Source organism: Centrocercus urophasianus, unplaced genomic scaffold (genome assembly GCF_019232065.1).
Source record: "Centrocercus urophasianus isolate 14NV4802_14NV808 unplaced genomic scaffold, USGS_Curo_1.0 seq_14, whole genome shotgun sequence".
Lineage (NCBI taxonomy): Eukaryota > Metazoa > Chordata > Aves > Galliformes > Phasianidae > Centrocercus > Centrocercus urophasianus.
The window spans coordinates 36,218,811-36,233,856 of record NW_024884586.1 but is presented as its reverse complement, the minus strand read 5'-3'; the positions used below and the strand labels follow the sequence as shown (position 1 = coordinate 36,233,856).

General features: G+C 38.7%; 1 protein-coding gene across 1 annotated transcript in view; it reads left to right on the top strand.

Moving 5' to 3' along the window:
* The first annotated feature begins 816 nt into the window (after positions 1-816).
* The window catches only part of KCNK10 (potassium two pore domain channel subfamily K member 10), a 55,784-nt gene continuing 41,554 nt past the window's right edge, over positions 817-15,046 (top strand). The window contains exon 1 of the mRNA XM_042814498.1: positions 817-868. Within this exon, the coding sequence (XP_042670432.1) occupies positions 817-868 (52 nt within the window). The remainder of the gene's footprint in view (positions 869-15,046) is intronic.

The following is a 15,046-nucleotide window of genomic DNA, read 5'->3' as shown; positions in this document are numbered from 1 at the left end:
ATCCTCCTGCGGGGCCGAGGACCCAGTAAGTATCGGAGGAAGCCTCCCCTCCCCTCCCGGGGCACGCGGCGCCGCCGCCGCCTCCTCACAAAGGGATTCGCAGCCTCTTCCCACTCCCTTTTTAAGGCAGTGAGGAGAGGGACTCGGTGAATTCCCTTCAAAGCTATAGGGTGGCTTCCTCCTCCTCCTCCTCCTCCTCCTCTCCTTCCTGCTTCGGCTCTCCTCAGCTAGCCAGGCTGCTGCTACACCCAGCCGAGGGTGCCCAGCCTTCCCCCAGCCATGCCGCTGCGGCTCGCCCCCGCTGGCTGACCTGTTACTCTCCTAGTGCTGCGGCCGAGCTGACGTGGGCTCAGCTTTGGGGTGTGTACGTGTGGGAGGTGTCCCTGGGGGTGGGCTTGGCTCGCTTCCTGAGGGCTGCCCAGCCCCGAGCCCCTGAGGTGGGCTGCAGCGGGGACCGTGCCGCCCCAGCATCCGCGAGGGATCGGGCGAGCCCAAGACTCAGCAGCACACGCTGCCCAGCCCCGGCCCCTGCGGCCCTTACCTTATCTCCACTCCCCCTCTCTGCTGGGGTGTCCGCACCCCTCCTCACCTCCCTCTGCAAACCCCACCGCCCTGCTCCCTTTCCCGCCCCTCCCCAGCCCTCCCCACTTTCTTTGATTTATTTGTGTATCTCTTGCCTTGGCAACCACCAGTTTCCCTCAGTCAAACAGCGCAGACTCCCTATAATTTGAAATTAATTTGTTTGACTGCAGCATTGAGACAGGAAGGTCGGGAAATTTATTTAATTCTTTTTTCTCCCTGTGTAAAAAGGAAGCGATGAAATTTCCAATCGAGACTCCAAGAAAACAGGTGAACTGGGATCCTCAAGGTTGGTGAATCTCTATTACTATCATTATTACAATAATAACAATTATTAGTATTATTCCTTCTGTCTCGTGACTCGCAGGAGACTATTTGACTCCAAATGGGAGGAGACGCTGGATGCTTGTCTGCCTCCCATGTGCTCTGTTCGTTCTTCCTTGCTCAGCCCTACCAGAGCGTTAGAAATTGCTCCAAAGATGTGGGGTTGTGTGGGTACGTGGTTAAAACCTCATCTGGGTGTAAGTTTTTTAGTCCTGTATTTGATGTCTCCCTTTCCTTCCCTCCTTTTTCTTGAATATTTCCATGGCAAACTTGCCTGGGATGGCTGTGATCTCTGGCTCAGAGCATTGTTTGTTTTATCTGTCACTCCTTTGTTGTTTCTGGTCATCATTGTCTCTGCTAAATGGGTGGTACAGGAGTGGACACAGATGTGACAGCTTGCTAAGGGCTCCTCTATAGTAAATGCTGGCAAGCAACTCGAGCAAAATGCTGCTGCAATATAACCCATAATGCGGACAGTATAAAAACACACATTAAATAATGGAGCCCAAAGGGACCTTTTGACTTTTTACACTGTCCTATAAACAATTGCTCAGCCCAAGCAGATAGTTTGATTAACTCTGTACTTAGCCTTGGAGTCTGTCTTGGGGAGTGCTTGTGTGATGGTGGCAGGAGATTTACGCCAGTGCAGTGGTTTTCAAAAAAATGATCTAAGTTGTGTTTTAAAATAAACCTTTTTTTTTTTTTTTTCTTTTTTTCTTTTTTTTTTTTTTTGCCTGGGCACGGGAAGAAGTTCATGTGCATCCTGCAGAAGAAATAACTGAAAAAATCCTACTGGCAATGTATATATTGGTGTGTCATATTTCTGTGCATTGATACAGGAGCAAAGCAACTTGGAGCCATATGCTGAGGTTTGCAGTAGAGCTGCTGGCGGCTAGTTGCTGTGTAGCAGTGCTTGCAGGAAGTATGAAGTGATAGCATGGATTTTATGTATTCAGCTTTATTCTGCAGGTCTGGTTTTAGTGGTCAATTTGTCTGTCACTCTCTGTGTCCTAATGTCTAAAAAAGAACCATTAGAAACATTTTCTCTTGGTGTAGAAGAAATATAGCAGAATAGACATCTTTCTGCCGAGCAGATCTGGTGTGCTGTTTGCATAGGATACACAATTAAGCTTTAGTTTAAGCCTTACTACATCTTTAATTAGGTGAAAGCTGAAGTCAACACATCAGCCTCCTCCACCCTCAGATTCACAGCCAGCAGTAACACTAACACGTGCTTATTTCCATAGGAGCATATTCCCTATTCTGTGGTCAAAATCAGATGTAGTGAAAACTTGCTCTTCCCAGGTGCCTTTTTGAATGTGTTTTCTGCAGCTTAATTTTACTCCATTTTATGCATTGTAAAATGCTTTTTACTGCAAGAAGCCCTTCCCTCCCATCCCTTGACAGTGCGCACAAGGAGATGTACTGCTGGTATTCTGTGTGCAGTCCCTCTGCTTGGCAAACAGCTTTATAGCATATGGATCCAACAGGTGGTTGGTCACAATTTACTGATGTGTCCAGAACCACACAGTATTCTAACAGGTTAAGGACCTCAAACCCAGCAGGTTCCCCCTCTGTCAGGCCGGTAAGGACTGCAGAATCCTACCTGTTATTTTCCTTCAGTGTATAAGACTTCATTAGCCAAGCAGCAAGGTCGTTAATGCATAGCCAGGAAGGAAACAAGAAACGTTAATTTCTAATTCTCTGTGGGACTCAGGAAATAGATAAAAATCAGTTGAATAGAAAAACACAAATTGATAAGGAAAAATTGTCTAGGGTCCAGTCAATACAGGAGTAGTTTGATGTTGCATATATGGTCTCTTCTCTGCAGGTACAAAGTTAGAAGGATGTCATGTTTTGGATACTACTTTCTTAGATCAACATTTAAAAATCTGTCAGTGAAAGGATACAAAGAGTACTTAGTATTAAAAGCAGAATTTGTGTCCAGTGAATGTTCACACTCCAGTAGTAGGCTCATTGCAGTGTGTTTTGTGTGATAGTGCTCTGTTCTAGTCAGACAGAGAACATGCAGTTTCCACATTTCTGTCTAGCATAAATTGTGCTGACTTGTGCTAACGCTACTTCAAATATTTCAACCAATGTTTCTGGCAAGCAAGCTAATGTTCTGAAGATGATAGTGAGAGCTATGGCTTCTCAAAGATGTTTAGGTCAGTTCACTCAAGGCAAAATTTGCTGGATTGTCTATCTGTCTATGTATTCTGGAAACATTTCTAAAGCCCACAGCCCTTGTTGTGGAGATATGATTGGCTTGAGACTGATGATAGTACTGTTTTTTTTATTCCAGGTCAGGATGATATACACTGAAAGGAATTAATGCTCAAACTCTTTAATGGTGACTGCATTTTATATATTTAGATAAATAGAGTTTGCTGGTAGACTTCATCTCACATAAACTTGTTATTCTCACTTCACATCAGTGAAGATTAATATATCATAGAAATACTCTGTGGATGGAACAAGTTTAAAGGAATGGACTTAACATAAGAGCTCATGTGTTACAGACAGCTAATTGGACTGACTTCTGGACTGTTAGACTGGAATAAATAAGGCATGGTGGTGATTGAACTGTATATACTTTTATCCTATTGTGTAGCATCTTCACTTGTCATGGCTACAGAAATTACTTCTGCTGTCCCTCTAACTGATGAGTGTATTTTCTAGATAAACAAATTATTTCATGAACCTGGGAGTATCTAAGGTTCAGGTTCCCTTAAGGAAGTTCCCTCCTACCCTAGGCACTATATAACTCCATTCATTATCAAATGTCATTGCAAAGGTCATTGCAAAATTCCAATATGAACATTGTCCTAGAATCTCACGACAGAATGTACATGTGTTCATACACATTGAGTATGTGAGTAGGCTCTTGCAGAAGAAATGCATTTTTTCACAGAGCTGGACACTCAGTAGGGATACAGGATCTCATAGTGTGTATCCTCACATTTGAGGTGGGAAAAAAAAAAGAAAAGAAAAAAAATCCTGCTTTTTTCTACTGGTAAGACAAATCCTCCTATTTGTCTTACCGGTAGAATCAGCTTGGATTTATACTATCATAGGGCATTTAATTTGCCTGTCATTGATTTTTGCTTCTCCTGTTTGGTGCAATTTAGACAATGCAATCCTCACAGTAATTAGTAGATCAGATTTTTGGTTTCATATGTCACACAAATTTAAAACATTTAACATCTAAACATTTTGAAATATAAGACTGCATTTAGAGCAGCATACAGAGACTCTAACTCTTGTAATTGTTCTTCTCCTCCTTCATCTCCCACCCTCATCTTGCTGTTCATTACACAGTCTTGTTGTCCATATTTAAGTTGGCTTACAAAGTCTTTCCATATATATTTTTAAGCATCCCTCATTCTAACCGAAACATCTGGATATTACAGGAATATCATTTTTTTTTCTTCTAATTATCAGCTTAAAATACTGCTTCTTCCTAGAAGAGGATAGATGTGACCCTTTCCAATATGCTCAGAAATTATCTCCAAGCGTGAATGTCTTGCAGAGTGATGGTTGAATGTTTTTTCCAAGGTGATGATGGTAGTAGGCAGAAAATTGAGTTCAATCTTGATCCATCATTTATGGCTCCAGCGTTGACCTTTTGGAACACTGAAGTTTTGGTACAAGCTCAGTGTCTTTTTGCAAACAAAGGTAGCTCTCTCAGTTTGAAACCCTAAAATCATGCTATTATTATCATCCTTACATTTTGTGTTAGTGGTCTGTGGGGGATTCAAGCTGTGATTGAAAGTCTGGAGTTTTTCTGGTTCTGCCACTGAGTTATTGTTTAATTTTCACCAAGTCACTTACCCTTTCTTTTCCTCCTTTCTTCTCTGACTGCGAAATGGAAATATTAATATTTGTCTACTGCACAAAGGTGTTGTGAAATATAATTAACTTGTTTAGAGCAATCTAAGACTTGCTATTGAAAGCAGATCACATGTATTGCAATCAGTGCTAAAACAATTAGGATGGAGAAAAACAGCCTGTCTTTATACATCGATCACATCACTTATGAAATAAGGTTATCTCTGCACTCTACAACTAGAGGAAACTAGCATTACTTCCACATCTCTGCAGACACTGAAGGCTCAATTGAGTTTCCCATTAGATGAATATAGAGCCATTTGATAGTCCCCAGCTGCTTCTCCAGATGGGCACAAGTCTTCCACAGGTCCTTCTGTGGGATTTTTCCATTACACCTGAGACACCTCAAGAGGAACTGGACACCTGCATTTGGAACTGAGTCTGTGTGGATAGCAGGATTGGATCACCTCTTAATGGCTGTTGGAAAAACTCTTCAGTGTTAACTATTCAGTATAAAATTAAACTGGCTGCATAATGTTACAAACTGTTCCAGTTTCTGCTTTTTCTGCCATTTAATATCAGAAACCTATACAAAAAGCAAACTATTATAAAGACATAATGAGTAGAATGAGAAATCTCATTCCTGTCCTTTCTTTTCAAGAATATATATGAAAATGTGTTTAATGTCATGAAGTGCAGCTGTGGGCTAGACAACTTAATATCTTTCTGCACTAACAAGACATTTTTAGTAGCTCAGTGTAAGAAGACATTAGTATGGAAAGCTGTGATGTACAAAAACATTGATTTGTTCCCAAGAAGTGAAGGCAGGATAGTGACCATGTGCTGCTTGCATCACAAAATCATATTGATTTTGAGTTGCCTTCGAACTGGAAGAAGTAAGGATTCAGAAAGGTCAAATTAATAATAAAAAGGAAGTAAAAGATTGGGCAACAGCTTTCTTATAGTAGAAGCAATAAGAAAAGATTGAACAATAGCCAATATAAGATGAAAAGTAAAGTATTACTGTAATGCCATCTATACTGTGAGGAATAGGAAATGAACAGAGCACTATGATGCTCTGTAAGTCTAAGTCAAGGATAGCAGTAGAATTGTTAGCAGCTGGAGAAGTTAGAACAGAGTAATAATTTCAGTGAAGAATACCAGTGCTATTTTTGCAACGTTGTACAAAAGTAATCGATTAATAGTCTTTGGGGCTGAAAATTCCCTTGTGCAGGTCTGGAAAATTGGTGCTACCTGAAGTGATGGAGTTTGCTTTTGGAAGAAAGATACATAATACCTGTTGTAATTGGGTAGCTTTTGGGTTAGCTTTTGTCATGTCTATGGATTTATCTAGCTAGTGTATCAACTATATCAGCTTCAGACATAAGAGTGCATATATATTTTGATATAAGTCTTACTCTCATGATTTAAACCAGAGATAGGGTTTTACTGCTCCAGTACAAGCAACATGAGATTCTTCACTTTAAAGTCTCAGAACTTTGTTGTCCCCATGAATTAAAAGTAAAAAAGTACCTGGAAGAAAGAAGAAAAACAAAACAACAACAAAAACCAGAAAATATTAGAGATGGAAATGTGCTTTAAGGTGAACCCACTGACTTTAAAAATAACCTGCCATTCAGTTCTCACCAGTTAACTCAATGAGATCAAACAGCAGATGAGAACAAAAACCATCATATACTCAATTCTTTTTGTTCCATGGTCCAGTGTTTTTTTGTTTTGTTTTTGATACTTTTTTTCTAGGCTGCTTTTACAGTTAAATATCAATTCAGATTATTTAAATAAATTGATGTTTAAAAAGTGAACCATGATGATTCTCTTACAGTGTTAATGAAACATGTTTTAGGGGATATTTTCTTGGTCTGAGAATGCTGAAACCAAGAATTCAGATTTCATCTTTAACTGCTAAAAAAAAATTCCCTTACTATTATAAATGTTATTACTGACAGGTTTTGAGCAATATGCTAAATACATGTATCAATATGTGTTAGTCAGGTGTTTCCAAATACAAGATTAAGATTTTGAAGTTGCAGTACAAATTTTGGTTTGGTTAAATCTTGGTTTGAGAGGTGAAAATGAAAGCCAGTAGTGAGATAGAATCAAAATTAGTTATCAAAATTTGTATAGACAGTAAAGAATTTAACTACTAAGGAGTAACAGAAGTTAACATCTCAAAAATCATCTTCTTATTAAGCAATGCAAGTTATTTTGGCATCACTATCCTACAGAATCATCACAGTGTTTCAAGCATCAGGCTTTGAGTATCTAGATTTGTTATAGCCATATGTTCATATCTCAGCAGGACTGACTCATCTTTTCTTTCTGAGGAGAAAGAAACAGCATGCTAGTGACTTTACTGGATGAGGATTTTGGATTTTGCACCACTTTTGCACTTGCACCACCGAGATTCTTAAGATTCATCAATACATTGTTAAAGGCTACTTGCATTATTCCTCTGTTACTCAGTGCTGTCATATAATAGTATTGGCATGATTTGAAAATAGCAAATACGCACTGACAGATTGTCCAACGTTTTTAATACTTTGACATTTAGTATTTCATTTTTTTAAAAAAAAAAGTATCTAGTTATGAAGGTGGAAAAAAATCAAAGAAAGAATGACAAAAGAGATGGTACTGCAGAAACTCCCAGGTGATATGTAGGAAGTGGCTCACATTTCAGAGACGTTCCTCTGGGTTAACTCAAATCCATCACTGTTTACTTAAATGTTAGGACTGCTGATAGGGGTTTTAAGAGAGGCCTTGAGTAGCAACATTTGTGATAGGCAAATAAACAACACCAGAACTACCTCTTTGTGATCCCAGAGCCACCATAATAATTATCTTCTTTGAGAAGAAGAGTTCATTACTCGTTTACAATGATATGCTGACACATAACTTGGATTTCTCATCGCCAACAAGCATTATTTGTTGATTCTGTTTTCTGAAAATAAATATCTGTTGCCATTTAATGGGCAGTAAGGCAACTGAAACATTTACATAGGATAGGCATGTATGCTAATGGGCCAAAGGGACACCTCTGTCTTCCTAGAGAAGCAGCTTAATGTGAGATAAAATGCCCTAGGACCCCACAATAGGTATTAGATAAATGTGAGGGAGCAACTGAGTTATGCTGTTTGGGTGTGACTTATTTTGAACATAAATCATCTAAATATAGGTAGGTATTCTAATGAAATGCAGAAAAATTTGACTGATAGGACCTGCTATGGTCAGAGGAAATATAGTCACATATGGTTGTTGTAGCCTGGAGAACTTTCAGAAGGTGCCTGGTTCAGGATGAGCAGAATAACTCTTTGGGATACACTCTCTAATATGGGCACATCTGTATTGACTCTGCCGAGTTATATTCTAAGATAGAACAAATGAAAGAGTTGATGAGTTGTTTGTATTTTGAACTTTAGCCCAAATGGCTTTGGGTACCTCCTCACTAGAAGGATTTAGAGGACACCATTCTTTCCTGGTGGATTCATTCTCAAATTGCCTGGGCTTTGGGGTCGTGAGGGGTTATACAGTCATTCCTAGTGCATCTCTGCCAGAAACTGTAAATTACTATTCTGAGCCTGGCATTATTAGTGATGATTTCATTTGTTACTACCAGCTCTGAGTACAGAATGAGGTCATATTCACCTACTATTACATTGTACAGGCATGCTTTTCTTAAAGGAAGCTTGATTTGGAGCAAAACTGACTAAGGGGACACAGCTGTCTCCTTCTTAAGTTTGATATCCAAATGCATGTGGCTGTGTGTCAGTGATGAAGTATGACAACATTGCAAAGCACTATTAGATTCTAGAAACCATTGCATATTAGCAGATACCATCCTTATGTGGCTATGAAATTTTATCATAGTTCAAATTGCAACTGTGTTTCTATACTCAGAATAGAAGTTGAGCATGAGACAAGAAAAGTCTCACATAATTTATTTGTTGTACCAGTCCCCTTATCTATGATATCCTAAATTGTATAACATAGCTCTGAAGCCAGCTTTGTGCAGCCAGAATCAGCCTAGTGTTGACCTGGAGCTCTGTATGCCCAACTGGTAGCACTGTTCATATGTTCTGCTTGTGATTTGCTGCCAGGTGCAGGATAATGATTTTGGAGGCACCACGACTTACTTTTGCTTACCTGAGCTCTCTGACTCAGTTACTTTCTAATAATTGTTCCGTGAGCACTCTGATTGCAGCATCTTCACCAGTGCAACTTCACACACCAAAAGTAGAAATGAAAACTGCGTACATTATGAAGAATCTAGAATAAGAGAAAATGAAAATGTCTGTGCTGAAGAAGTGCATTTCAAACAGCAACTGCTTCTTGCTTGTGAAATGTCTTTTTTGCACAGAGTCATTTTGTAATATCTAGCTTATATGTATTCTCTCTCCTGTGTTCAAAGCACAGTAATGCCTTCATTCATTTAACTAAGACTCACTTACTGTGTACAGGAATTTAGCACTAACCTGTACAGAACCTTAGTATATACAAATAGTGTATCTCCAGTGAACTAAAAATAGCCCAACAGATGTGCTTCTTAAAAGATTTCTGACCATTATCAGATGATGTATAATCCAGTTCTATTCCCATTGCCCAGAAAAATTGAGAAATCATCATTTAACTGAAGCAGTGAATCATTACTCAATTTTTTTAGAATTCACAGTATTTTTCTATAAATTTAAATCACTATCCAGGCTGGGGAAACCACCAGCAGACTGATGCAGGAGTTCTTGTTTTTACAGAGGAACATCAGTGTGAGCTCTGTAGGTATGGTCAGTAATGTGCTGATACATGTTAATGGATGAGTCAAGAAATCTCTGAAGGTGCTTACACTACTCTCATTGTGCCTGTGTTTTTCCAATCTTGTTCATATGTGAAAGGTCTGTTCTTTTTCTGTTAACATAAGAGAGTCCTGCAGCAAATGCGCTCCCCTGGCTAAATGATGTATTGGTATCTTACATTTCCAGCTTATAGTATATATCTAGTGCCACTATAGTTCCTCTTTGCATGACTGTGAGACAGCAAAGAGATTCCTTCACTCCACTGCTATGCCATGCCACTAGCAGACAGCTGTCATCAATCACGTTTCAAATATAGATTAGGTAGTTTCCTTCACAGGTCAGAATGGAGCGATGGAGCTTTATTTTGTCTTTTGTCTCCACTACTTGTTTTTCTTTCCACCAGGTTGCTATAGGTAAGAATGTTCTTTTCTTTGTGCACACATCTTCTTATGCTAAACTATTAGAAGATAAAGGTTTCCTTCACTGGCTGGTCTGGCCATGAGACTATTTGCTGGATATCTTGTGTGAAATATTGAGACAGGATATTTGGAAGATTCCAGTCCAGCTTCTTCAGCAGTAGGACACCAGCTAAAACCCTGAACCTACATCATTGTATGAGTACTTGGAAACAGAAAACCTTAAAATCTTGTGGGACATCCTGACTTCCTAAATGTTGCTGGAATTCTGGAACACTTCCTGAGAGAAAAATGTAATTGACTTATTTTACCAATGGCATGATGCAATGACTTTTTTTTTTATTAGTCTTTCAAAGGAAGATTGTGGATAAGCAGCAGCATCACTGCTTCAATGAGTCTGTTGTTCCTGCAGGATGAATTCTGCAGAGGACCAGCTGCTTATTTGTTGATGCTTGTACTTGAGGCTTGTGATATACTGACAAGATGAAGATTTTCTAAATATTGCCTTATGAGACAAAAAAAGTGGTGTACTCGTCCCTTCTGACAGGAACTCTTTTTCACAGAGTCATCACTATGCCCGAAGATCTTGAGCCAAAAGCACTTGCTTTCTATTTGGCTCTTGACAGAGCAAATCTGAATGGACTAGCACTCCCAATTTTAGCAAGAACAAGAAATATCAGTAATGCTAGGGAAAGGTATTTTAGCAATGATCTATTAGTTTTAGCTTTATTTCAGAAAACAAAAGGTGAGGATTTTTGTTGGGTTTCTCTGTATTCGGTTTCTCTAAAAATAGCCTCATGAGCCTGATGATAGTAGCACTGCTGCCAGTGAGTGTGTTGGAACAAACACAGTCACTGGTCTTGAAGCAGAGGGATTCCCTATTTGGGACATGCCCCTGCCAATCACTTCTAACCTCCCCTCAACTCTTTCAACTCCTCAGCGCAATGCTCTTCTACTCCATTTTTCATTTCCCAGTATGTAAAGTACCTTGCCAGGGAGTTCACTGATGCATCCCATCACTTGTGGCTTGGCGCCTTGCTTTGGCTCACGTGTCAGAGGCAATGGAGAGGGCAGATGAGAGCAGAGCTGTGGGAAGAGGAACTACGCAGCAAGATGCAGGTATGCTGCTTCCTATGCTGCCAGCAGGACTGTAGAGAAATGAGAGACAAGAACAGATGTGTGTATTTGGAGGAGGGCAGTGTGGAAGAGAGGTCAGGAAAGAGAAAGCAAAGCAGGGGAAACTGCCCTCCAGCACAAGACAAATTTCTCTCAAGTGCTCATCTGGACTTGGCAGCTCTGTAAGTAGTGCTATGAATGGTGTCAATGGCAGTGCATCTTCATGTTAATGCCAATAAATGTTAGATAGGAACCCCATGAGGATTGTTGTCCTGAAGTCAAGCTAGACAAAAAAAAAAAAAAGAAAGATGCTTTCAGCTGCTGCTGGAGTTCACACCCTGTCCTGTACCCCAGCCTTTTGACCAGTGAGCTTTCATGTACGTGCCTGGGAGCAGTGGGAGAGTGGGGGAGGTATCCCAGAATACCATGATTGTGACTTTGGCAGAGATATATTTTTTTGAATGTCAGTGCACATGTTCTGGCTGATACTTTCACAAACCAGTCTTGGGTATCCTCTTATTTTCCTGCAGTTTGCATTGCCTCAGTATGCAAAAGTGCTGGGGCTGTGTTTGCAACAGAGGAAGAGTAAGACTCAGACAGTCCATTTTAGGATTTTGTGGGCAGGCTCTGACTGCAGTTCTGAAAGCAGAGAGTCAGGGTCAGAATCCATTGGGATGTTCTTGTAAATAGTTGGCAAGGGCAGCTCACGAAAGGAGTATCGTATTTGTCTTTTATGACTAACAACACAAAGGAATATAATTTGTGGTTATCTATTAATCTTATAACAGACAAACCAGTTTTTTTTTATGTATAAAGAGTGCAACAGAGCTTGTCTCTTGAGGAGTTGCTAATACACTGATGACAATTAATTGTCATACCTACTTAATGCGCATATGACAAAGACAGTGTTTTAATCACCTCCTTAAATTACTCCTGAAATCATCTGCTAAAGTCTTTGTGGCAATGTTTATGTGAGACAAACAGTGAATACATGCAATATCAGTTTTTCTCAGTGTCATGAGAGGTTACGTATTTTAAATAAAATACTTTGGAATATTTAGATAATCATCAAAGATTACTAGACTTTTGGCATGACTGGTGCGAAGATGAATGCTGAAATGCATTTGACTATTTTTCACAGAGGGGAAAGCTTTCAACAGTATTTTCCTGTTGTGAGTCAGGACTAGCATACTGAGATGCATTTTTTGAACCTTTTTGTACCCTTAACATTTTACCTGTTTGTTTACGTGTCCTGGATGATAAATACGGTCTACAACATTAGGCTGTATTCCTAATTTATCCTTCACTGGTAGCTTTTCTTCTTGGGTCCACGTGGGAATGCAAAGCACAGGCTGAAAATATAGGCCTAAATGTTCTCTGGCAGATGATTGTCTGTCCAATTAGAAACTTTCAGTGAAGATTTCACTCAACAGGTTTTCCCATGTTCAGCTATCCTTGCAGATAGGCTTTCTCCTAATGCACAATCCAATAATTTCTTGAAGTAGATTAAACACTTATTACTTGTAAAGGATCTAGAGAAGAATTCTTCACTGTTTTTTTTGTTGGTCAGTGCTTATTTTTGTTTGAGAACTATGCTTTGCATTTTCACACTGAGTCTAAATGACATTTTCATTGACATTAAGATGTATTGAAGTACTTGAGAATATTGCAATGAAAATCTATGTGGGATGTTTACAAAATGATAATCAGCCTTGTTGTTGTTTATTTTTTTTATTTCATGGAAAATGATATTTGAATATGTGATAGTATTTGATTTACTGTTTTTCAAACCAAGATACTAGAGTGGCCAAACTGGCTGAAGCAAGGCGCAGATATTTCCTGCATTCTTTAAACATGAAGAGGCATTTGCCTTCTGTAGTTTGCTAGCTCATTTTCTTCTTTTCTTGTTCTGTACTTTTAACACTAGGTTACAATGAATCGTGTTGGTATTTTGTTACCATTTAATATTTTAGTGATAAGTGGAGCAGAGAAACATGCTGAATTCAACAGCCTTTTCCCTGCCATTCGAAGATTGCTTTCCTTTTCTGAAGAAAGAAAAATGTAACTTCATGTCCATTGTTTGCTAAAAGTATGTATGATGAAAGTTTGTGCTGTATACAAAAAAAGGACAAGAATTAAAATATGACTGTGTCCGTCCCCCATTCCCCCCACCCTCGCCCTCCCCACACTACTTTATGATAAGTCATAAGAGCTTTTGTGAGAAACACATCACCATGCTAAGAAATCTACCTGGCTTTTTGTGGCTTAAGGCTGTTTTCTGTGCAAGTCTTAATAAAAAATTGGATCACTCTGCAAGAAGGAGCCTAGAAATACTTTTGAACTCCTCACATTTAGGATCAAGGAAAATTACTGTCGTCTATCATTGGATTTTTACATAATGATCTAAAGAAAGTGATATATGGTAATGCACTGCTATCTGGAATAGATTCAGGACAGTGGAACTCCTGTTCTAAATGCTACTGATGTCTGAAACCATAATTTGAAGAATTTATGAAATAATTATAAGATGCAATTATTAATCAGAACCTATACAAATGTAATTTAAGATTGGATTTGTTGACTTAGTGAGCTTTTTGATCAATTTATTTTTTTGGTGCTTAAAAGCACTGAGATTTTCATTCTGTAGACTTCTTTCTACTTTTCTTTTTCCTAAGCAATCTTTGTGAAGTTTTCCTTTCCTTGCCTTGAAGAACCTTTTGAGTTGGGTTCTTGAACTACTATTCTTCTGTGCTTTAAAGAATTTACACATAGAAATGGCAGAACCTTTCAGAAATACAATAAGTATAAAAATGGTATTCAGACCCTCCTCTTTCTCACTACATTTCATGACTAAAATTCAGCCAGCTTGTACATTCTTCTTTTGTATCTCTTTAGGGAGGCTAGGTTCAGAATTGCTGAAGTGAAATGATGGAATACCAGAAAGTCTTTCAAAACCCTCACAAAATCTGTTGAAATCAATGAAAAAAGACATAGCATAGCTCAGGAGAATAGTAATTGTACAGACTCGTTAATATCTTGCACGCTTGTTAAACTAATCACAACTAGATTAACAAATAATACAGTTGGTCAAGTTTACCCAGCACCCCATTTCTAGCTATTTAATATCTGCAAACAAATGCTGATTTTCTTTTCTTTTTTAAAATTGCCAAAGAAATCACATTGTATTGCTGTTTTTCCATGGTTAGTTAAGGGCATACACAACTTGTGCCAGCATGAAATATTTAATGAATTTGACATTTAGCTTTATGTGAAAATGTGTGCTGCTAACAACTATTTTCTCAAATGTGTATAGAAAATGAGTAAAATAAAATGGTTATGTGTGAGAAGAAAAATGAGAATGAAAGGTGATAAAAAGTGAAAAAAATCAAATCAGCTCAATAGGACAAATGAATGTTTTTGTTCCACATTGACTCAGTTCCAGTATTCAATGACAAGAAGGCATTGCTGTTGGAAGACTGCTTGCTCTCTCTCTTTCTCATGCTCATCACAGTAGTTCGAGTCTTGATCTATACATTGATATTCTTAGAGTGTGAGGGTAATGAACTGATGACTTTTTTCTTTTCTTGCCAAAATCCATATGCATACCATGATCGATGGGACTTAAAAGAAAAAAAGTGCTGAATGATACACATCAACTCTTGTGCTCAGCTCTGTTGTCTTTTGTCCAAGCTGGCTATGGTGGGTTGACCTGAGCTGACTGCCAGGTGCCCACTCAGCTGTTCCTTTCCTCCTCAAAAGGACATGGGGAAAAAATAAGATAGAAAATCTTGTGGGCCAAGATAATGACTGGGAGATTGCTTACCTGTTGCTGGCACAAACAAAGCAGATTATTTGTGGAAAATTATTTTAGTTTGTTGCAGATCAAAATTGATAAAATGATGAGAAACAAAGGTTAAAATGCCTTCCCATCTCCTTTTTTTTTTTTTTTTTTTTTTTTTTTTTTTTTTTTTTTTT